At 39.2% G+C, this 24,561-nt stretch overlaps 1 protein-coding gene across 1 annotated transcript; it reads right to left on the bottom strand.

Moving 5' to 3' along the window:
• Positions 1-51: 51 nt before the first annotated feature.
• Positions 52-23,923, bottom strand: smad3b (SMAD family member 3b). Its single transcript, XM_026927477.3, has 9 exons — positions 23,523-23,923; positions 10,922-11,115; positions 10,624-10,758; positions 8,207-8,278; positions 8,056-8,106; positions 5,678-5,890; positions 5,400-5,537; positions 5,102-5,246; positions 52-3,655 (listed from the first exon to the last, which is right to left on the bottom strand). The coding sequence occupies exons 1-9, from the start codon at positions 23,723-23,725 to the stop codon at positions 3,532-3,534; spliced, it is 1,275 nt and encodes a 424-aa protein (XP_026783278.1). The 5' UTR covers positions 23,726-23,923; the 3' UTR covers positions 52-3,531.
• Between the last annotated feature and the right edge of the window lie 638 nt (positions 23,924-24,561).

The following is a 24,561-nucleotide window of genomic DNA, read 5'->3' as shown; positions in this document are numbered from 1 at the left end:
AAATTCTGTTTGAAGATCCCTACGTACAAGATTGCCCAAATATATCATAAATCCAGTTTAAAATACATATTTTATTACAAATTTTTGAATAACAAAATGAAGCAATATAACAATAGCTTAAACAGTTAATGTAAGGAAAAGCTATGTAGGTACAGTAGCAGAGAGTAAGCACATTTCAGGCAAACAAAAACTAAGCAACATCTGAAAAATATATAAGGGTAATTATTACGTATTGAAACCATAAGACAGAAACAGATTTACATTTGCCTCACATAATGAGTGTATGGATAAGAACATGATACTACAAAGCAGTATTTCAATTTGAAAAAAAATGACAAGAATCATGACCCTACATGGACACTGCTGACACTGTTACAGGAGCTCTAGCAGGGTCCACAGCACTGGACGCAGAGTTTACGGTTCTATGTTAAAGGGAGATCAAACCACAGGGATCAATTCTGTAAATGCAGTTCCTTATGACTTCATTGATGACATAAGCTCATTTTTCATAAGCAAGTTTTTTCTAAGAGCTTTGAGAGAAACAGAGTGAGCAATATTTCAACATGTAATTGCCTAAGCTATCAGCAGGAGGCAGCTGCAGTCTGAAGTGTGCCTGCTCAAACAAAGTGCAACTGCTGATCTTTGTTGGAAATTCAAGAATTGCAAGACCATGCAATTAATCAAAAGGATCCAGTCAGTGTAATTATATAATCATAATCTTTAGACTACATACAAGATAATATGCCCATCTTACTGATAGGACCTGGCTCAAAAACAATCCAGCCATGAGAACAGAGCATCCCATGTGAGAATTCAACCTCTGTAGTAAAAAATATGAGCACACATCAGGAGCTGCCAGCAGTGTTTTCCTCATCCTAACATTCTTTCAAAAATATCTTTATAGTCTTCAATTTACAATAGACCATCCATTTCCTTTGACACAAAAATAATTGGCAGTGACACAGAATTGACTATATAGTATAATGTGTGCATGAAGTATTTTTCTTTCAAGTGGCCAGATGGTCCTGAGTTTGAATTCTCTGTTTGATGTGCCATACATAACGGTATACTGAGTGAATTAACTCCACAGGCGACTGCGGCGCACCCATAGGATGTGAAGGTGTACGTATAGTGAGAGCAAGTGTTCCGTCTTCATCCATATATCGGTGAACAAATATCGGTGAACAAAGGAACTTCAGATGGGATTGGCCTACTCTCATATCCACATATATGTAAGTAAGAGTAAGGGTAAAAGCAGTAGAGGGCAATGATCTTGGATGAGCATACTGTTAAACGCTTGATAAACATGGGCCCTGATCCAGCCACCCACAGGCAGCCTGGGTCTAGCTATTCTGAAGCTCGAGGTTCAGAAATCTGACTAGGACTGCCAAGAGAAAAAAAAAAAAAAAAAAAAAACCACTGACAATCACTCTATAAAAAACAGGAGTTCCTCCTGGTTCTCTGATACTACATATACTGCCTTGAATAGCCGTAGCTGCTGCGTGCAATGTTTCTTGATTCATCAGGCTTTCAATGCCTAAACACTTTAGTAAAGCTGAGGCTGCAGACAAGAAGTAGCGAAGCAAAAAGCATGAGAGAGAGAGAGGGGGAAAAAATAAATGTAAAATGGGTGGGTTTGTGCTACTCATTGGGGCCCTTCTTACAGGCTCTGACATAATAATATACACTAAGTGACAGCAAAAATACACTGCTGCACTCTCCTGTCTGGTTGTTATGCAAAAATAAGAATTACAAAATCTATTTTTTTCTTTCTTTTTTTTTTTTTTTTTTACAAATTTCAGTTTTTCTGAAACAATGGATACAGTTATGTCACTGACAAACTTCCAATTTCCAGCGTTGAAGAGAATGATTTGTTTACTCTCTGATAGAGTAGTAAAGACAAGTGCTTCACATGGTTAAGGTTGTGCTACACTGGACTAAGTACCACAAAAATGCACCATTTTCAGTATTTATGATACAAAACATACCAAGGGCTTCTAACATTACAACCAAGGGCTTTTAAGGTTAACGCATAGTTAATGATATACATTGTTTTTCTGGGACACCCTTATCACATTTTCCTAGTCTGATCTTGTGAGCCACACGTAGCCATTACCAGGTAAACTGCACTGCAACCTGCTATGGAGAACGACTGAGAAAGCTGTCGCTGGTCTTTTAAATGCAGTCTACTCGACCATTGACCATTGACTTTGAGCTTAGTTTTATATTGATGAAAATCAGAAACTGTTCACATGCTCTGAAGATAAAGAAAGTGGAACAAAGGCTCTATGCCGGCTCGTGTGCTGACTATTTCTCGGATGTAGTAAAACAGCGGAACATTTAAAACATGATTTATCACACAAAACATAATTGCAGCTGCAAGACATCTGCCTCTCTACAGAACAGCACGTTTGATAAGTTCCTTACCAAATCCCAAATGTGTTGTTGGGCACTACAAACACAATTCATCCAATGTTCCCCTAATAGCACAGCAGTAAGTTGTAAATGTAAAACCTTTTCCGGGTAATATTGGAGCAAAAACGTGTCATACTGATTTATACCTGCTGGATATTTTTCTGGAACCAGTGTCGAAAAAAAAAAAAAATTAGTAGCATCTGAATTACATGGTATCGCATAAAAACAGCTCCAAGTCACAACATAAATCTTAAATACATCTTTCAGGCATCACATCTTGTATCAAGAGGTGCTTTATATCATCTTGAAAAGAGACAGACATCTAGTTTTCATACTACAAGAAAAAGAATAACCAGGTTAACAGCATTGAACCATCCTATAAATTGTGCTGAACTGCTCAGTGCATGTAGCCCAATATGGCATGTGAGCGCCAACACACCATAAGAGCAGTACCTAGCTACTGTTCACTTTAAAACAGCCAACAGCTAGGGATATACTCCCACGCAGCCACTTGAATGAAGGCCGTGGGGATGCAGTACTAACCCTCTGAGGTTAAGGGCCTATGAAATTGCTAAATGCATGCACAGCAAACTGCTGGGCCTGAGAGAAATTCAGATAGTTTCCCCAAATTACATAGTGTTGCAGCTTTTCAAGTACTGCAAGCTTTATGTATGTGATTAATAATAAAAATCTACTTCACCAGTTATATATCCATATCCATCTTCAATGAATATGAAAAGTGTTTAAACTCTGTAAGGTTCAATACCTCATGTTTTAAGCCAAGCTTAAAATTAAATGTAAAAAAAAAAAAACAGCCAAAATATATATCTATCTTTGTATGACCAAAACAAACCTACATTTCATGCACAGCTATACAAGCCATGCTGTATAGGTATCAGCAACAGAAAGTGCTCAAAACTCTGTGTGTATGGGAATGACTGGACCGGCAAGCAGTGGAGTGAGACTAAAAGGAAACACTTGAGAGGATGTCTGTATGTCTGTATGTTTGTCTGTCTGTCTGTCTGTCTGTCTGCCTGTCCAGCCTTTTCATGTTTTCTCGGTTAGTATGCAGGCGGGTGGTGGTTCCTGGTTGTGAAGCCGGTGGTGCTGGGTCTCCTATGACACACTGGAGCAGCGGATGCTGGGTGAGCCCATCTGGGTGAGCACCTTGTCTAGCCATTGCAGGGGGCCGTTTAAGTGTAGCTCTATCCAACAGGGGGTGCTGGTTACAGTCTGGCGCCTACAGAGAAAGGGAATCAGAGTAAGCAATACAAGCTTCTTATAGCTGTTGCACAAAAATGCTTTTGATTAATTAAGGAATAACACACAACGAACTGTGCTGTGCACCACCTGGAAGTGGATTGTTTTCATATAATAGCACGGTCTGAAGCATTATTCCACTTATACGACAGTGATTTGCCAATGATTACAATTTTTAATGTATGATCTCATGCTTTTTAACTGTTTGTAGTTATACTTAATGTGAATGTGAAACACCTAAACTGAAAGTCTGCAAGACAAGTTTGTTCCTGATATCACTTATGTTACAGATGTTTATTAACAGATATTCGCTCACTAGCCTGTTCTGCATTCTCTCTCTCTCAAAGTTAACAAGACAAAAAAAACACAGCTTGTGTGAGCTATTATTATAGGAAAAATACCGTAATAGAACAAACACGTTAATACAAACCTATCATTTATGTTACAACCAGAAATCTATCAGCCTTGACAGCCATTCTGTTATAGAAAATTAATGCACGCCTCATGACTCGACAATTTAACTACGCTGTGGTATATAAACAAATAAAGCATATCTTGCCAGGTCATATTCAAACTTTCTATATCACTGTTTGAGACTGATATGTAACAGGTTTCTCTAGATCTCACCTTCCATATCTCTGTTGATACCTCCTACACCCTCTCACCCACCTACTGCATTCCTCCCCTGTTAGATGAAGCTCTCCTGCTGCCTCATGCTCTCTCTTCACTTAGAACTTCCCTCAGTGAATCACAATGGCATTTCAAGTGATGCCAAGTGCTGACAAACTTGACTCTTCCTCCATATCGCATGTGGATAGATTTCAGTTCCATCTGGTCCACATAACCAGTCCACTTTCCCAATAACAAACCACAACCATGAATGTGTAAAGGAGTTTTGACCTCTGCTGTTTGATGTTTCTCAGCAAGAAAGATACATGGTAAGAGATAAGGGGAGTAAGAGAGAGTGTGTGGTAAAGTTCCCTCATCACAAACAGTGATGAGGGAACAGCAGTCAAGTGTGTCAAAGGTGAAGGCAAGGAAGTGACAGATTAGGAGTATGTGCGTGTGTTTTAAAGGTGGGAGGGAGAGATAGATGAGCATGCTTCTTAATGATGAAGGCTGTAAATTAAAAGCTCGGTGCTGATCTCTGGCAATGACCACACACGTTTCATGAGTCACACCTTGCACAATCCCCTCAGCTATGACCTCAGTGACCTCGGCTGTGATGCCTAACGAGAAGGAGCCGGAAAGATTTCGGAAAGAGATTCATCTTAGAAGTCTTTCCTAGCTGTTGAAGTGCCTGCTGACCCTCAGTACCAAACAAAGTCAAAATCTAACATCATTATAACCTACCTAATTTTAAACCTGTTTGCAGCCGATAGTTTATAATGCCTGTGTGTGCGCGCGCATGTGCGCGTGTTTTCACCTGTATTCTGCTCCCCAGCCTTTGACGAAACTCATGCGGATTGTGCACATGCGGGTCAATTGGTACACAGCCTCAAATCCCTGATTCACCGACTGAGCCAACAGAGCCGCAAACTCCTGGTTATTGAAGATTTTTAGATTACAGCCTGAAAGAAAAAAGGTACACACACACACACACACACACACACGTCTGAGCATGCATGAATGATTCATCAAGGGCATGCCCTCAAGAGTGTATGCCATCAATCACAGCTTGCTGACACAAGGCGTGCTGTGTGTTTTGTGTGTGCTTGACTCACCTGGAGGAATCTTACACACGGTGGCGGGGTGCCAGCCATAGCGCTGGTTGCAATTAGGACTCTGGACAAAGATGGCACTGTCACTCAGACACTCTGCAAACACTTCACCACCTATGTAGTACAGCCGCACTCCCCGACCTTAGGTAGGAGAGAGAAGAAAGGGTAACTAAGTATGTAAAGAGGTTACATCTAACTTTATCTTAGCTCACATTTCACAAGCCCAGCATTGCGTGTTGAACCAAATGGCCAGCAGAAGTATAAATGCTGAGGTGTCGTACCAATATGTCTGCGTGTGAGCTCCACAGCGGTGTTGCGGTTAACATTGGACAGCAAACCCAGGCAGAATCTCTCAGCATTGGACGGATCAGTGAAGCCATCCACGGTCAGAGAGGGCTGCGAGGCATGGAATATCTCCCCTACCCGCTGGTTCAGCTCGTAGTAAGAGATGGAGCACCAGAACGCTGACTCACAATATGTCACCGGTTGCAGATCTAAGACACGCATGCATATCAACACAAAAAGAAAATAAGAAATTAAGAAATAGAAAAAGTAACTACAAAAACATAAATGTACACCCAAGTACATACTTTAAAGTGAATATTCAGACACTTTGCAATATACTGTAGGTTCTGTGAGCAGTGATATGTAAAGAAATGGGCACAATAGCTCACTACAGCGGTTGAATAATGCCATGGCAGGATATGATTATTAAATTACCCTGGGCTGTCTCACAACACAGAAGGGACAGAAACAAACACTCCTTTCATATGAGGCTTACAGCAAAGAGGCAAAGCCTTGTACAGTATGACCTCAGGAGCACTGACTTCTCTGAGCTCTTTAACCACCCACACATCATGCTACATGCACTAATACAGCCACGTGCAAACACACAGTTTAAAATAATACAGACATTAATATCAAGGGATGTCTCACAATGTTCCAATTTTCTAGAAAACATCCTGTGTTCTGATGTCATCTTAAATCAGTAACAAACATCTGAGCACCAAAGCAGAAACATTCTTCTTAGTTACCACATTTCCTTCACATACTCATTGCCCAATATAAAAATAAACTGACAGCATCATTGATAGGTTAACTATGACCCACAAACACTCACAGTGTGTTGTGGCTTCCACCCAGAGGTCAGCTCCTGTAGCTGTTTTTGAGTACATGTTAAACTATTAATCATCTGCAGCTAGTACTAGATGAACATCCAAGTCAGGGTGTAAAGTCTATCCTAAACTATACACTGAGATAAATTAGTTCAAAACTAACAATGTGTAGAATTTTGGTTGTACCACTGACAGTTACACTAATAAAGTTAGGGTGTGCCTAACTGTCTGTGGTACAACCAAAATTCTACACATTGTTAGTTTTGAACTAACTTATCTCAGTTACCACTACCATCCTATCTGTAAAGCCGGTTTTACACTGTGCAATTTTTTTTTTTTTTTTTTTTTTTTTTTTTTTAAGATTACTACTTGTCACACTGTATCAGATAAGCCCACTAAAATCTTTGCTGAATTCTAAAACAGAATATTCTCCATGTCAAATTATACGATGAAGATCCTGCAACTATAGACCTGTGCAATCCACATAAACATTCTTCAAAGTCAGCTTGAGGTAGTAAGGATATTTTCTGTCAAGCATGTTCTCTTTACCTTTTGCCACAGTTTTGCGTAATCCTATGCTGTCCTCCTACTGGCTTTTAGACGAGGGTCATTCTATTTTAATAAAAAAAAATTACTGACACTGCTAGAACTTCAGTTTGTCATCAGATTTCTTTGGTCGCGGTAGCACTTAACCGGCCAATGGTGAGCATGTCACATTCTGTGTTTTACGACTAACAAACTCCAACTCCAATCAAAATTCTTCTATAATGTGGGATTTGGTCTGTGGGTTGAAAATCATACAGTGTAAAGCTAGCTTAATATGATTCATCAAACAGGGAATACACGCATACTCGAGAGTACTTCCACCAACGAGATATTTCAAGCAATGTTAATCATATTTTAACCATAGATAAATGAACAAACTCCAACTGGGCTGTACTTTTTTAACAAGTAAAAAAACTTCCCACATGAAGAAATTGTTATTTCCTTACAAAATCAACAGAAAACAAAATGAATATTCAGTGCAAATACACCTCAAAGAAAATAACTGACTGTTTTTTTGTTTGCGGTTTTTTTGGCACCTGCAAGGGGGTAGGTGTAAACTTAGTTTCCCAGCTCAAATGTAGTGGCAATTTATGTTCAAAGTAGGCCACAATAGAGCTTAAGTTTGAATAGTGTAATCAGCTGCTGCTCTGTAACAGTGGCAAGCCCTCAGCAATGCAGAGGTGCAATTCCACCCACACTAATCACATCATAAAGGCCCTGGCACGCACGCACGCATACACGCACACACCCTTTGTGGAGATAATGTAACACAGATATTCCATATTAGACTAGTGTTCTGTGGGTGGAAAGACCAAACTCGAGAGGAATTTAGAGATTCCTCTACAGGGCTGTCAAGCTTGCTTTTAATTCAAGGAAGGAAGATTTCTCAAATTTATAATGAAAAGAATCTTTACTTCTCGGCTGCCTGACCAAAGTTTTTAGACATAGCTGTAATGTGTGTGCTCAATATAAGAAGTAACTGGTGTGGTGGTTCTCACCAGGGTTGCTACTTGCAGGGGAAACAGGGTTAGGTGACAAGTTTGGGGAACCTGCAACAGAAACATGTTAGAATGAATCAGAGTTATGTAATATAATAATAAGAATATTCTCATCAGAATGACATATGGAGGAGAGAAAGAAAGCTCTGACCTGTGTCCATGCTGCGATTCTGTTGATCATTGCTTTCACCATCTTCACTGAGATACCCTGGAGGGGGTGTCTCTGAAATAAAGGTAAATCAAGTACATGCTCAACACCATTATACACATCATCCAACACCTAATGTCTTCACTATTATAAACATATTAGAAAAATACTATATATATATATATATATATATATATATATATATATATATATATTTCAGTCATGAACCAACTGGTCCTGTGAATTCTGTTTTCACAGAAATGCAGAAGATTTCACAAAATTCACAAATGAAAGTGGGAATTTTTCTTTCAGGGTTTCACACCTTGTGCAATTTGAGGAAAGTGCTTTTTAGAGCTGGACTGATTTCTCAGCTGAAAATGCTAAGTGGTTGGTCTACTTACTCTCAAAACTACTACTGATAAATTTGTGAATTCATTTAGGACCCAGTGCACAAATGCAATACTTATGTGAATCCAAGTTATTTCATTCATGTTTTAGACTACAGGCATTTCTGAAATTGTGCAAAACCAATGTACAGTTCCTCTTCACATGTGACACAGAGGACTTTAACACAACTGCTGGTTTTCCCACAGTCCAAAATGTATTTGATTATGGTCACTGTAAGTATATTTAGATGTTCTGGGAACATGCAATTGTTAAACAACTGCAACAGAACGAAGTCCAATCCAGGGTGCATTTATGCAATGTACAAATTACAAGCTTGATCATAAGCTTGATCATTTGCCAGCTCCCACCCACCAGCCAGCTCTCCCCCATAATAGACCCCATCCCTGGCCAAACAGGGAGTGGGAAGACTAATATGTGCTTCCTCCGAGGAATGTGAAGCCAGCCCACACCATCTTTTTGAACTGCTGCCCATGCTATATCACAGGATCATGCTGCCCATGCTGTATCACTCTATCTGCCCTCTTCCACATACATGAGCTCATAGATGCCCATGATTGGCTACAGTCACTGTGAGCTACAGGGGAAAGAGAGTATGCCATCCCTCCCAGCTGGAGAACATGCCCAAATTTGCTCCCTAGGCTCCCGGCAATGGATGGCTGTGGCGTCGTCAGGAGTCAGACTCGCAATCTCTGGACGATAGCGCGAATGCCACAAGGGAGCCCCCAGAGTGCATGTTTTTATATACTCTTCAAGAGATGATAAGATACACAATTACCCTTATTAAAGATGGTTTTAAAAAAAAAAAAAAAAAAAAGACAGGCTATGAAAAAAGTGTCTTTATAGTCAATTAGCTTAATCTGAAAAATTAAGAGAAATAATAATAAAATGATGATATTTCTGGAGCTGAATGTCTGATCAGTTACAGGCATGGCTGTATTTAAATAACCAGCAACATCACTGAGCAACTGGTATTTATTAATCTTCATTACCTACACTTGTTTGTTCGACCTGCCTATACACATCAGTGAATACCAATTTATTTATTTAGAACTTTTTTAAGCAGTATTAATAAATGAAGCCCCATGTATGTGTTGGTTGAGTCAATCAGACCATCTGGTAACTTGCATCTTTCTTATTTACAGCACTTTCTCCTAGACAACTACCTACAATGTCTGCTGCCGTACTGACCAGGCACTCTACAAGCTAATGCTAGGCTAAAAGCCACAGACAAATTTGTTTACACGTAACCCAAGCACCATCTAATTTCAGCATCATCTAATTTCAGTTCATCGGATTAAGCAGACATGAAAGCAGAATACTCAAATATGATTCAAGCCTGATTTGAGCTGTGTAACCAGGTTATTTAGTGCATGTGCATCTGTGCATGCGTGCAAGTTGGAGAGAGTAATAAAGCTTTGAACTGGATATCCATAGTTCATGTCAACTAGATACTGCAAGCAGATACTTCCTTGCATAGCATTCTTTCACAGATAGAAGTGCTATCGTTATGACGTAATACACATTTTAACAACATGGATTTCACATCTGTAAAGTAACACACTACTTGGATAGTTTTTTACTAAATATTTTATCATTTTTATTCAAGTCCTTATTTAGATTTTTTTTTACTTGCGTCATATTTTATAGTAACAGTATTTTTTTAGCAAGCTTATTAAAAGAAGTTCAAATAATGATCTAGACTCTTTGAGATTTCTGATTTCTTGACTCTAAGTGCTCATGAACATTCTCATAAATGTTGATCATACATTTATACCTACTTGTCAATGGTTCTATTTCCCAAAATCTACAAGGCTGCATGAAAGTGAAATACCACTCGTGTCTCATGCACTTTCAGCAAGTTTATTAAGGAGCCCCAGATCCTCCCTTTAATTATGGCAAAACAGTTTAAATCATTAAGTTGAAAAGACAAGAGACAAGAGACAAGAACGTACACGCAGCCTAGAGTGCTTGTCTGTATGACTATGTGATTTTTCTCCCCACTTTGCACTCACCAGGTATGTAGTTGATCAGAGGCTCTATGCCTGCAGGAAAGTTGGTGTTCTCAGGGATAGAATGGCTGTAGTCATCCAGCGGGGGAAACTCAGCAGGGATATCAGTGTGTCGGGGAACCAGTACTGGAGGAAGAACTGCGCGCACACACACACAAAAAAGTGGTAATCAAAGACGAATCAACACAAGACTAATTATAGCATTCTGTACCATTTGATAAGGGTGATTAAATCTAAAGCGTCAAAGAATAACAAATGTGCAGGACTTTGTCTCAAACATAGCTCTACTAAGAGGGCTCACCTGGTGTCTCCACGCGCTGGTAATGGTAGGGGTTGACACACACCTCGTCCTTCTTCATGTGGAAAGCGAACTCGCACTGGTCTATAGCACGCAGCTCGTGGTGTGACTGCAGGTCAGGCCAGCGCCATAGCCGGCAGTAGATTACATGAGGGAGGCCTTTTCTGTGAGACACCTGCAGACGCCCATCCAAAGACCTAAGCAAGATGGAGCACATCATCATTATAAATGGACTGAAGACTCAGCTTGACCTCATATTCATGTGCTATACTTTGGAGCAATAATAAACCTTACATATCTGATTTCTGAAGCATGGCCATTAAAGTTCTAAGCTGATGCAGTGGTTTTGAAATCATAAATTCACTAGCTAGTGCATTGGACAACTGAAAGCTCTAGTGGACTTGTTTACGCCAAAACAATGGCAAGCTAGTTATAGTTAGAGGCACTAATAAAGAGGGATAAGAGGAATAAAAGAGAAGGAATGACTGTGGCCATAGTCCTCATTCTCACCTGATCATTTTTTTTTTTTGATGCAGCACATGGTGTTTGCACAGTAGCAAGTCTTTGTCTAATATTTTGGCTAAAGAGCTGTGGTACTCTCTCCTCACGTTGCATTCAAAAATTCATTAGACTCTGGCTGTGTCTTCATTTTAATGTGCTTGACAGCAAGCTGACTGTGTGTTGCACTGTACTGAATTTTGCTCATTTTGTGAGTACTTCCTCATCCCTGCCTGTTCCTCATTCTAAAACTGCTGTCTATAATCTGTGCATGTTAATTACTCTGTATGGTACAAATAGTTACTACTAACAGCCAGATTTGTGTAGCAGGATTCAGGAACAAGTAGTGCACACTAACAGATACGCCTAAACATATATGTCAAATGAAATTAAAGTCACAGCAACCTCCTGAACCCACTTGTCCCTCAGGCAAAAACTAGACACAAAATCTGTTCTGGGTTTCTGGACTACAGACTTGTCCAACCCCTGTGATGACAGCAATAGATAATACTAAAAAATGAATTGTGATCAGATTTTGTTTTAAATAGCTCTTCTGACAAGGCACTGTTATAGATAAAGCACAATGCTTCAAATGGTCAGATGTTATTCATTATAGTCATGGTGTTATACACTGTAAACTCTTATATTCTCTTATTTAATTGTAGGTCTGACACTTGTCACATGACCACAATTCATTTCACATTATCATCAATACAAATGAAAAGATTTCATTTATAAAGATTTGAAAAGATTTTTTTTTTTTAACATAATTCTGTTCTAAAACATGCTGATCACAAGCAGAATAACCTAATCAACATCACATGCAAACAAAATTATAAAATATGATGGGTAAAAATTCAAATATAGTGTAAGCAGTCCTTCATTTTGTTCCAGAGTCTTTCTCAGTGATTCTGCGACTTATTTGTTGTGTAAAGCTCACTGCATCACCCTGACAGCTTGTCACCTCGGTCTTGCAAACTGCTGCACATGTGGCCATGATTTCCAAACTCGACACTTTTTTTATTGGGTTTTTTTTTCACTTTCATGATTTATTTCTTTCTTGAATGCAGCGTGCAGAACCTGGTTGTATGCTTCCTCACTGAGTATCGAATAAAAGTCTTTCAAACAAATTTATCATCCACCAAAGTCCAGTGTCAAACAACAAAACTTAAGAAACGGAACAATGACTTTAATTATTCTGCAGGCCAAACTTTTCGATTCACACTGCCTGTGACTCTATTTCATTCAATTCACACTGGTCATTTGAAATTTTAAACACATGTAGAGCAAAACCAACAAGGCCGTGTTATACAGAACAGCCAAATAACAGACTTTATAAGCCTGTGAACAGGCTTTATAAATTTGCAAAAAGTTCCTGTGGATTAAAGGACCTGTCAACTATTGTGTATTTGAGCTGTGGAAAAATATCAAAATGCCCACCTCTATATAGCGTCTACTGCCAAATAAATAACACAGGGCATATTTCTGTGAGTGGCACCCCCTCACCAGTGATTACGTCAGGTTAGCCAGTGATGCAGATGGTGTGACAACAGAGAAAAGGCCATTTGGGTTGCTCTTGCACCACAGCCTTTAATACGCCACTCATCAAGGCTAATAAATGAAATATATTTATGATAAATAAAAATCTTGTCAGGACCAATACCCAGTAATAGTCAAACTGAATCATTCTTAAATGGTGTGGGAATTTTTTTTCTTGATAATAATGTCTGACAGCAGCAGCACGTAAAGTACAAGCAATCATCTCAGAAAATGCAATCATCAAAATGATACTGGAAACAGGTTCTTTGAAATTTCAGCTATTAGTGATTTTGCTATTATGATGTGAACATATTCAAATGATGTGAGTTGCATTCAAGCTGAAGAGCAGGAGGCTTTAACTCACCCTTCTTTCAGTTAGACAAATTGAGTGGAACACACAGCTGCTTGCTAATAGGTCACTTGGTGTGAAAGTGGAGTGCTGCTAGTTTGTCACCAACGACAGGCCCTACAAAAGAGCTCAATTATCTTAAAGCATTTCTCACTACAGATCAGGATTTTATCATTTTCTCAAGGGCCTGAGAGATCAAAAACGACGGCATATGTGTGCGTGACTGAAGTAGGAGAACAAAGAGACAGAGAGAGAGAGGATCAAAACAACAGTCACATTTAGCACTCCCCCAACCTAAAATTCAGTGACTTTCATAATCTTAAAGGATGCCAAACAAAAAGAGAGTAAAATCCAGAAAGAGGCAGACCATACCTATTTCTCAGTATCCAACATAATTTTTATAGTCACTTTTTCCCATATGAGGAATATCAGTATGGGTTCCTGGAAAACAAATTTGTGTGGGCATGATAACAATCCTGAAAGAGTTTCAGGTTTTAGCTTGTGTGCTAGCAGCTTCAAGCTTCCTGGGCCATGGCACAAGGTGCCAAGATACTTAACTGAGCCAAACATGACCTTATTTGGGACAAACATCCACATTTGGGGTTGTTTGTACTGAATAAGGAAAGATATTAGAATAGTGCACCTATTTCTCACCTCACCACATTTTCAGCACACCATTTAGTTAAAATAAAAGACCTTAAAACTTACAATAAGTTGCCTCTGTGAGGTTACTGCAATGAATTACATAAGGAATAACACACGACAGACTGTGCTATTATATGAAAAATAATACACCCCCTGGGGGGTGGGGGTTCCTTCCCGTGCGTTAGAGCACTTACAACCGAGACTCCTTCTATAAATATTAAATAAACATCTCCTAACCAAAAAAAAAGTGTGAGATTACATCAAGGGAGTACGCAAAAACACCAAAGCCTATGCCTGAGATCTGGCACTGTGAAACTCAAACCTACAAAATGAATTAGTTGCTCAAAGGCAGAATATTTTTCACATTTTTTGAAAGGAAAAAACTGAAGTTATAACTGAAAAAAAAAAAAAAAAAAAAAAACTTGCTAGAGATTTTAAAAGTGAAACTACACTGCTCTCATCTACGTATTTTAAGGCGCATAGTTCATTCACCATGAAACAGAACACAAAGAGCTGTTGACTGGCCCGTCTACGAGAATGTGGACTGAAAGAGAAGGCCAGCGGCCTCTTTTGTGTAGCCCCGTCCCCACAGACAAAGGCCAAGTCTGAGGTCTTCTAGTCACTCGGCAGTCTACAATTCATTTTCTGTTCTGAGTGGTGCAGGCACAGTAACCCCCCGGCCTGCCCAGACACACAGCACACCCCCATTCAGCTCAAAGTCAAAACCAAGTGCATCAACCCTGCCCCCTCATCTACAAACTCACACAGCTTCACATTCAGTTTCAAATCGATGAAACTGTTTAAGTGCTATGTAAACCTGCCTACTTTAAAATAAATACATATAAATTTAAAGCATTAAAGGCTACAGACTGTAAATGTCACTTTTTCAGACAAGTCACTATTGAGACCAACAGCAAGCCTAAGCAGATACACACATAAATAGATGGATGCCACTGTGGTTAATAAAGGCAGAACTGAAAGCTAGTGGAGAGAAAAGTTGGGAAGTGTGTTTGACCGGTCACCTCATTGCTTTCCGCTGTACACCAGCAGCCCATGAAGTTCCTATCCACAGCTCAACTAGTCACACTTCCTAATCTGTGCTGTGGTGCTCCAATTCACTGACCACTGACCATGCATACTTCTGCCATCCAAAAAAAGTCGAAGAGCTGCTGGAAGTTGTTTTTAAATAAGGCATCAAGAGGAAAAACACTGCGTAAGAGACGCCTGACCTCAGTAAACTCAGAGCAGCTGGTCATTTCCTGAGCTGGCCTCTCTACTCTGTATTTCACAGCCACCTTAAAGCATGTAGCCATTCTTCTCTCTCTCTCTCTCTCTCTCTCTCTCTCTCTCTCTCTCTCTCTCTCTCTCTGGCGCACATGCGTAAACACAGCCTGAGATCCTGCCATGCTGCATTTCTGTTGCTGCTGCACTACTGTTCATGGTTTGTACCCTCTCCCTCCACCCCTAACCCCCAGCTCACTGGCTAAACCACGAACCGAACAGCAACCCACGCCCTCCCCAGGGCCCACGCCGCATTCCTTGCCTCTGAGCAACCATGCCACACGGCACGCAAACACACACTGTTGTGTGGAGTGTAAAATTATGTGTGTGTGCTGCTTGTGAGTTAGATGTACGCCCACTTTAGCAACAAACGCAGGGTGCTTACTTACTAGGTTCATATTTGCTTACCAAGAAATTTAAAAGGGATTGTGAAATAGAGTATGAATTTAAAATCACTGCTACTGTTTAATATTTTTTAACTTTTGTTAAACAGTTTTTTGTTCCATGCAAGGCACAACTTTAAAAGAATTTGTACATGGCTATTATTTATTTGGCTTCCAAATGTTTTTAGATCAGCCTTGCTACAAGTAGACTTCACCCAAATTGGAAGCCATTTATTGCTTCATAAAAAGAAAAAAAAAATCCCTACGCGTGCTTTTGTGTGTGTGTTTATCAATAAAACAAACAAATCCACATGTACAATAGCTTTGGCCTTAGATTGTTCTGCTGGGGATGATGAAAATACTTAAATACTAGTTTTCATTTTGAAAACTGGCTGCGATATTCCTGCTTGTATCTCTATGGAGATAATCGCCATGGATTCAAAAACGACATCACAACAACACTATGTTCCAAATTCAAAACACCCATATTCACGTGTTCAGATCAAACTGACCTAACACACAAATGTGTCAAGAGAAGCAGCATGATAGGAAACATGGTGTGTGGAGTGCTGACTGAACAGTTAATAAGCATGTAGTGCAGTTTATAAGCAAACAAGTGTTGGTTTCCTCTACACATAGATCGTACTAAAGCAGGATGTGTGGTCAAACCGTTACAAAGCCTCAATATTACATTTTCAAAAAGGAGAACAAAACAGTAGTAAAAAATGAGAAAAAGTACATAACACTGACAACTAATGATTATTTTCATAATTGATTAATCTATTGAATTTTTTTAATTAATCAAATGATTTTTTAGAATATTTAAAACACAAAATATATTTAAACAAAATCTTTGCCACATTTCTGTCAACTCATACTACTACAGAACTCTTCACTAAGCTTAATTAAATGACAGGTCACTAACTACAATACAACATTACTGATATTTATCAGATCATCCATCACAGCACGAGAAATATAATCAAATGATTACGTCAACCAAATGAAACGATATGCATTTCAGTTTATAGTTCAACTATATGTATTCCTCTGCATTTCAAGCCCGTTTTTTTTTTTTTTTTTTTTAAATCCAATGAGACAAATTCAAAATAAAGGCAAAATAAATGCTAAATAAATTTTTGGTGTGTGAAATCGACTCCAGACCCAAAACTATATGGTGATATAGTATATATGCATACTAAGAAAATTTTAAAATGTAGCATTTACTTAACTAATGACTACTAACTACTCTATTAACTATTTGTAAACTTCGCTACTTGCTGCCCAACACTGCATACCGCAAATGCTTCATAGCACAAGTTACGTTTAGAACTGAGAAAACATTTGTCTCGTAGACTAATATTCTTTATGACGTTTTCAACCCATTGAGTTGTCATACAAAGGACCATCTTCTTGGCCAAAGTAGCACAAGATAATGTTTTCTGATAGGGCATGAAAGATGGACAAATGTGGCCATAAATGTGTGATACAGTTAGTAACATGGATAAGGTAGGACAGCTAAAAAAAAAATACAAGGCAGTTAATAAGCATGATTCAAGCGAGGACATTACGCTTCCACTGTCTCTTACATTCCCACAAACAAATGATTAGAAACTGAAATATTACTCACATGAACACACAGCTTATGTCACAGGTTAGGCCAACAGTAGAGCATTATGTAAAGAGTTCCTAATAAGCTTGGGACAACTGACAGTAGTATCAGGATATCTATCGTGATGGCTATCAAGTCGGACAATTTAAATGTAGAGGGGAAAACATGGTGAAAAAAATAGCGTGCTGTATTTTGTTATATGTGAGGACTTTGGTTATTCGGTTTTCTCTGTTGTGACGTGTGCCACCATTTCCATCAAATGCATTTTTGAAATAAGTGACACGCTGCGCCGTAGAGTCCTTCATAACAGTCCAACTAATTGATAATGAAATTTGTTGCCTACTATTTTTTATTAGCATATAATAACAATTATGTCTATTAGTTGTTGCAGACCAACGTAACACACAAAAATTTGTTTTTGCATCTCTTTAACTTTCCATCTTCAGTAAAAGTCAGCACACTTCTTTCACTCCCACATAATAATGTGACTTTAGGCACCAACATGTCTCAGTGAACTCAGCTCAATTTAATAATACTGCATGAATCATTATTGGGGTTTCCCAGTAAGCTTTCTCTACCTACTTTCTCACTGTTTCCTTAGCCTAAACAGTCTGCCTGCCCTCTGACTAAGCAACTGCTGACACACAAACACACACACACACATACACACACAGAGGAATGGACAAGTGTGGACAAGCTAGGGTACCTTGAGATTCAAGATACAGATGTACAGGTCTTAAAAATCTGTTACAAATATGTGTGCTGATGTTTTTTTCCAAAGAATAAGAAGCGTCTCTGACAGTCTCAAGCTTCAAGGTCAGCTTTACTTCCACAGAAATGCAAAAACCCTTAAGAAATTCAAATCTGAATGTATTATGCTGCAGAATTTGGAAAACTGTTATTGTAGATTGCAGCAATTCCTTCTATTGTTTTAGATCCTATTTGACTGGTGATGGAGTTACTGTATTAAACCTCCGCCCATGCGTCATGTCACCATAATTTCACCTCTTAATACCATTCTTTGTTATGGCATACTCCTGCCTGAAAAAAAAAAAGGAACACAGAAGTGAAGAGTAGGTTTAACAAGCGATTAAACTGAATGGTCTGATTGTACCGGCGTGTTCAATAAATCCTACTTAGAGTCATCGAGCTTGCTCATGACTGTAAAACATGACTGTTCATAAATTGCTCAGATTGTTAAATCATGCAGTACAAAGTTATGAAACAAGCAGGTGGAGCCCCTGTTTGTTTACCATGCTGATAAACATAACTCCCTGCCAACTGAAAAAACACAGATAATGGTTCTAGGGAAAATCAACAATGATGAATAACTGTATACAATAACACAGAATTATAGATAGTAATGTACTAATACAGTAATTACATACATATTCTGCTTGTCTGTGTTCAGTGTCTTTTTCTGAACCGCATGACAACATTTTCCTGAATTATAACAGTCTTATTCCCATTTCATCAGCTCAAGCAGTTCCTAAAGCTCCATAAAGCATATTTACAATGCTTTCATTTGAGCTATTTACTGTGGCTTAGGAGATAAAGCAACCCAAGTCAGAACATGACAAGGCTCTTATTCTGGCTGGTTTGAGCTCTAGACCTGCTGCAGTTTCAGTATGGAACTGAATATAGTTCATTACAACCATAACACCACATAATCTTATAAGCGAAGGCTGGAACAACTAATCAACAAAATGGTAAAATTCAATAAAAATATCTGGCAACTAATTTCATTAGCAATTAGTTGGACTGTTATGAAGCTGTGGCATGCTATGTTACTTCAATTAGACTAAGAGCCATTTGATGGAAATGTTACAGCAGTGAAAACCTCCTCTAAACTTTGGGAACTTCACTGTTTGGCCTCACAACATAGGCACAGTGCATCAAATCATGCAGATACAGATCAAGAGCTTCAGTTAATGTTCACATCAAACATCATAATGAAGAAAAAGTGTGATCTCTGTGACTTTTAACCGTGGCAGGGTTGTTGGTACCAGATGGGCTGGTTTGAGTATTTCAGATACTGTTGATCTCCTGAGATTTTCACACATCTCTACAGTTTACACAGACTGGTGAGAAAAACAAAAAAAAACCATCCTGTGAGCAGAGGGTCTGCAGGCTGAAACACTTTTGACGAGAGAGATCAGAAGAGAATGACCAGACTGGTTTGAGTTGACAGGAAGTCTAAAGTAACTCAACGTAGTCTTCTCCCATCCAACTCAAGGTTCAATGTTTTGTGCATACTGAGATGCTTTTCTGCTCACCACGGTTGTAAAAAGTGATTATATGAGTTACTACATTCTTCGTGGCAGCTCGAACCAATCTGGCATCCATGCCATGGTTAAAGTCACAGAGATCACACTTTTTCTTCATTCTGACGTTTGATCTGAACATTAACTGAAGCTCTTGATGTGTATCCGCATGGTTTTTTGCACTGTGTTGCTGCCACATGGCTGTTTAGATAACTGCATGAGTGTGCAGTTGTACATGTGTTCCTAATAAAGTGGAGGGTGAGTGCAGTTGTGTAGTAGTATTAGTTGACTGAAATGCTACAAATAAAGATTTGTAAGAGAATTTTTTGGTATTCAATACAGTTTTTTTAATAATCCAACTGATCAATTAATTTAAAAAAAATCAGTAGATTAATCGATTATGAAAATAATCATTAGTTCCAGTGTTGGTTACTCCTGTTTACCACGGCAGCATGTCTGTGCCTCGCAGTCACATGTCCACAAAATGTGAGATTGCAGAGTACAAGTAACAATTTCAAGATTTTAAGTCTGCGCACAGAGTACTACATAAACAAGAGCGTTAATGCCAGCATAGAAATCTTTTTTACTGAACACCAGCTTAGTGAAGAAGCAGATCTGGTTATGATTTTGCTCCTAAAAGATCACAGCCTTGTTCTTGCTCCTGAACTTCTCAGTAAGCATGTGACTGGGACGCATTATGTTGTGTATTCTGTTTCTAGCTAGGTAAACCTGTATGGTGCACGACTGTGTGATTCCACACAATATTTGCTGATCATTATTATTACATTTATATTGCACAACACTGATATCACAAAAGCCTGTAATCACTAACAAACTCAGAAGTAGACAAAAATATAAATTTCAGTCTTCCTATAAAGAAACACAGTGTACTTACAGTCCCCTCCAAAAGTATTGGAATGGCAAAGCCAATTTTTACTACATGGAAATTAATTAGCACGCACAAATGACTTTTGAGAATCAGGAACATGCAGATATGATACTGATGAAACTCGGCAAATTAATAAGTCTAGCAGAAAGCTATCTTACACATTTACGGCATTTGGTAGATGCCCTTATCCAGGGCGACTTACAATTATCTCATTTATACAACTCAGCAGTTGAGGGTTAAGGGCCTTGCTCAAGGGCCCAGCAGTGTAGGCTTGGTGGTGCTGGGATTCGAACTCACAACCTTCCGATCAGAAGTCCAACATCTTAACCACTGAGAGACATAGAGAGAAAATAAAGACACCAGCCAGAACAATCTTTCAGACAATTTTTTTTTTCTTTGGCTGACTTTTTGTCAAGGAAGCAACCCTGAATGACGTGATATAGTTGACTGGGTAGGGGAGAAAAACTGCTCTGTTGCTTGACTTGAGCAGGTGTTGTGTCCTGTTTTGCATCCCTCACGCAAGTGAACACAATTCAAGTGCCATGAAATTGTCTGAGAGCCCTGATTTGATTCCATATGTTGACATGACTGACAGCGTGTTGAAGTGCTTGACTGATTTACACAACAACCAATAGTGTTTCAGATACGCCACACCCCAACGAATCTAAACAAACCTGACAGAAGCTTAGCAAACTAGCTAAATATGGAGAACAAAAAAAAAACCTTCACCCACGCTTGATGACTTTAACAAGATTCATGGTGAGATACCGAGTGTTTCTGGAGTTACGCTGTGCACGTCTGAGCCGAGGTCACAGGGTCATCACCAGGAGGCAGCTGATATATCTGAGTGGTAGGCTCATATTTGTATATGCTTTTCACATTCTCTCTCAGTCTGACATAGCAAGAATTCCAGCACTGAACAGCCCTGTGTTAGTAAAACATTCCCAGAAAATGCCTGTCATACATCTTGCACAAAAACCACCCTTTTTTTAAATAAATACATTTTTTCCTCAGCTGTTCACAAAAGGAATGGTGTACAGGAAGGAAACTACACCAACACACCATTTTTCCTTCTAACTAGCTGATACTGTAGCGCCAGACCTATCCCAGGGGAATGACGTATACTCGCATAGCATTATTCCAGAAGTGAGGAGCTATAAAGTCATAATGAGAATATCTCACTGAAATGCCAATTATTACTTTAGCGGAAGTGAATTCATCCATCCATTTGCCATACCGCTTATCCTACACAGGGAGCCTATCCCAGGGGACTCGGAGAACAAGGCGGGGGAAACCCTGGACAGAATGCCAACTCATTGCAGGGCACAATCACTCACTCACACACCCATTCGCACACTACGGACAATTTGGAGATGCCAGTTAGCCACAGCACATGTCTTTGGACTGGGTCAGGGGGGGATTCAGACCCCTAACCCTGGAGGTGCGAGGCAACAGTGCTAACCACTAAGCCACTGTGTCCCCCGCGGAAGTGAATCAGTGAACTGATTAGATTTTTTATCAGTTCTATCTTCTTGCAAACACAAAGTCTAACAAAATATGAAATCAGACAGCAAATACTACAGATCCCTCAAAGACTCACCCAGCTAACCAGGATTCGCCTTGCTCATCAATAGCCCAACAAATAAACCAAAGTTAGTGCTTATGACTACTCTCTAAACTCTTTAAAGAGTATGCCTGATGTGTCTGGTTCAAAAATAAAAATGTGTTTGTGCCAGCTGCAGATCTTTGTGGCACAGGCACGTCCTGGCACATCCGTGTCTATGCCAGCGATCTACGCAGATTTTGTGATAAAATCATGGCACGGGCTTGAACTTGGCTTGAACTGGACACACTAATACAGGCCAATCCTTAATCACAACAAAACACTTTCACTGGTTCGTTCTAATATATAGTAGGACAACTGGCAATCACGACCTGTAGCTATATACGCATATTCACAATACTTCTGTCCATACTGTGCAGCAGCTACCTGTATTAAAAAAAAAATAAATAAAAAAAAAAAGTGAAATAAAGCACAAACTATGCAACACCATCAGGAAGTTCAACAAGCCTCCACTAGTACATTCAACCTGAAATCATTCTCACAACACATTCCTTATTAAACTGCATAACAGAATAGCTGCAGGGAACTGAGATGAACCATTTGGATCTTGTTAGCTAGCTAGGTTACGTGTGATTACACATGTGATGTGTGTGTGATGTGTGTGTGATATTTGGCTTGTTTTAGTGTTAGGGCTGCACATACACACACTGATCTAGCATGAAGTGTCAGAGCACAGAGCTCCTGTCCCAGTTAAACATGTTGCATAACAGCTGCTAAGCTGATAGTGTTGTGGGGGGTGAGTTGATTAAAATCTTTCGGATAACCTAGCTAGCCATTTTCATTACTTAATGCACTTTAAAAAAAATAAATAAATAAAACCACACAGCAAACCAATAGAAGTTAGACTGCTAGCTATGTAGCTAACTGGCAAACAACGCTCTAGCTAAGTCGTGTCACAGCTAACTAGACACCAGAGCAGCTAGCTGACTTTCTGAGAAACATTAAACGTTAGGTAGTTATTGTAAAACCTTAAAAATTTAAAGTTAAATTAACTAGGTTAGGCAAAACAAGCTAACCTTAGCCAACCGCCAACAAGCTTATCTTCTTCATCTTCTTCCACTCCCTAGCTAACATGTAATGCTGCTTATACTACGCTAAGTTTAGTTATGGACAGTTTATAAAATATGCATGTATACAACGAAAAGGTTTAATAACATAATTTTGGTAGTGTCATTTACTTTAGAGAAAGGTCAACACAGCTCACCAAGTAACCTGCCCAGCTTATTTACTTTGGTACTGGCTATGTCAAATTTCAACATGCACGAACTTTATTTTATAAACATTAACTATGTATGTACTTGATAAAAAAAATTCATAAAGAAAATCTAACCGGTATAAATATTGATAAAAAGTGTGTCTACAGGTATATTAGGTCTCGTTCAGTTCTATAAAGGTTACAATAATAGCCACTACGATATTAGCAAGCTGGCGGACTTGCTACATTGCTAGGTGGCTAACTAGTGTTAGATGGTTACAAGTTAGCAAAACAAAACTCGGCTCGTGCCGTCGTGATTAAATACCTCGGTATGGTTATGCATTTCGTATTTATATTCTGGGTAGTAATGGCCTTCTCCAATTCGTCAAGTTGCCCCGTCTTCTTTAGCTTCTTCACGAGACTCTTCACCGCCTTTTCACACCATTTCTCTTCTTGTCCATTCTGCTCTCCCTTTTTCCATCCGAGGAGCTTCTTCACAATCGGAGGTGTGAACGGCAGAATAGACATGTTCGTTTCACCTCTCTGCCTCTTTGCACGCTCAGTCAATCGCTTGTTTGAAAAAGTAATCCCGTAGGATTTCACCAAAATATCCGCCAAATATCAGTTAACGAAACTTTAGTTCCTGCAACAGACATTTAGCTGACGGCTAAAACAGCAACTCTGTAGAGCATTGCGTGCAGAAGCGCAGTAATGTCGCCGCTCCCCGCCCCCATTACCCTCCCCATTACCCTCCCCATCACCCTCCTCCTCCTTCTATAGACTCATGCACAGACCGTGTCTCCGTCCCAAATGCCCTCATACTCGGTATCTAGTGCACTACATTATACAAAGAACCGATCATATTCTACCCTACGTAGTGCAGTTATATACGAAGTAGGTAGCCATTTATGATTCAGCCCATAGTTTGAAGGTTTAGGCCGGATAACTCGTACACAACACATCCTGACTTAGGTGTTGCCTTTCCTTTGGGCTATTTATAAAGAAATGTATATTACAATTTCTTGTTTTAAGGCCATTTCTAAGAGCAAATATTGATACATATTCTGTCATGTTTGTAACAGAATACAGTATATATTCTCTGAGAACCCTATATCAGTGTTTTTTCTACCCACATCTAATGGCTTACTTTAATGTAGAACACTGGTTATGCTTCGTAGAAGATATAAACTGCTCAAATTTGCTTTCAGATTGCACAATTGGAAAACTTTGAAAGGTATTTATTGGGCTATAAAGTGAGACGTGTCCTCATGTCCAGCAGTCAGGGAGAAATAGGGAGGGGTAAAGGCAGCAGTGGCTCTGAGTGTTCTCAAATGCAGGCTTGTTTCAACATGTCCTTTCTATAC

This window comes from Pangasianodon hypophthalmus, chromosome 6 (genome assembly GCF_027358585.1).
Source record: "Pangasianodon hypophthalmus isolate fPanHyp1 chromosome 6, fPanHyp1.pri, whole genome shotgun sequence".
Lineage (NCBI taxonomy): Eukaryota > Metazoa > Chordata > Actinopteri > Siluriformes > Pangasiidae > Pangasianodon > Pangasianodon hypophthalmus.
The sequence above is the reverse complement of the archived record's forward strand: the minus strand, read 5'-3'. Positions and strand labels throughout refer to the sequence as shown.

What these genes read in the sequence shown, in the direction of transcription:
- smad3b (XM_026927477.3), bottom strand. Translation starts at nt 23,725, where the DNA reads ATGTCTATTCTGCCGTTCACACCTCCGATTGTGAAGAAGCTCCTCGGA. An exon ending in AAATGCATAACCATACCGAG is followed by an intron (nt 11,116 to 23,522) that starts GTATTTAATCAC and finishes CATCTTGCTTAG; the next exon opens with GTCTTTGGATGGGCGTCTGC. An exon ending in CCCTGCAAGTAGCAACCCTG is followed by an intron (nt 5,891 to 8,055) that starts GTGAGAACCACC and finishes TGCGTGTCTTAG; the next exon opens with ATCTGCAACCGGTGACATAT.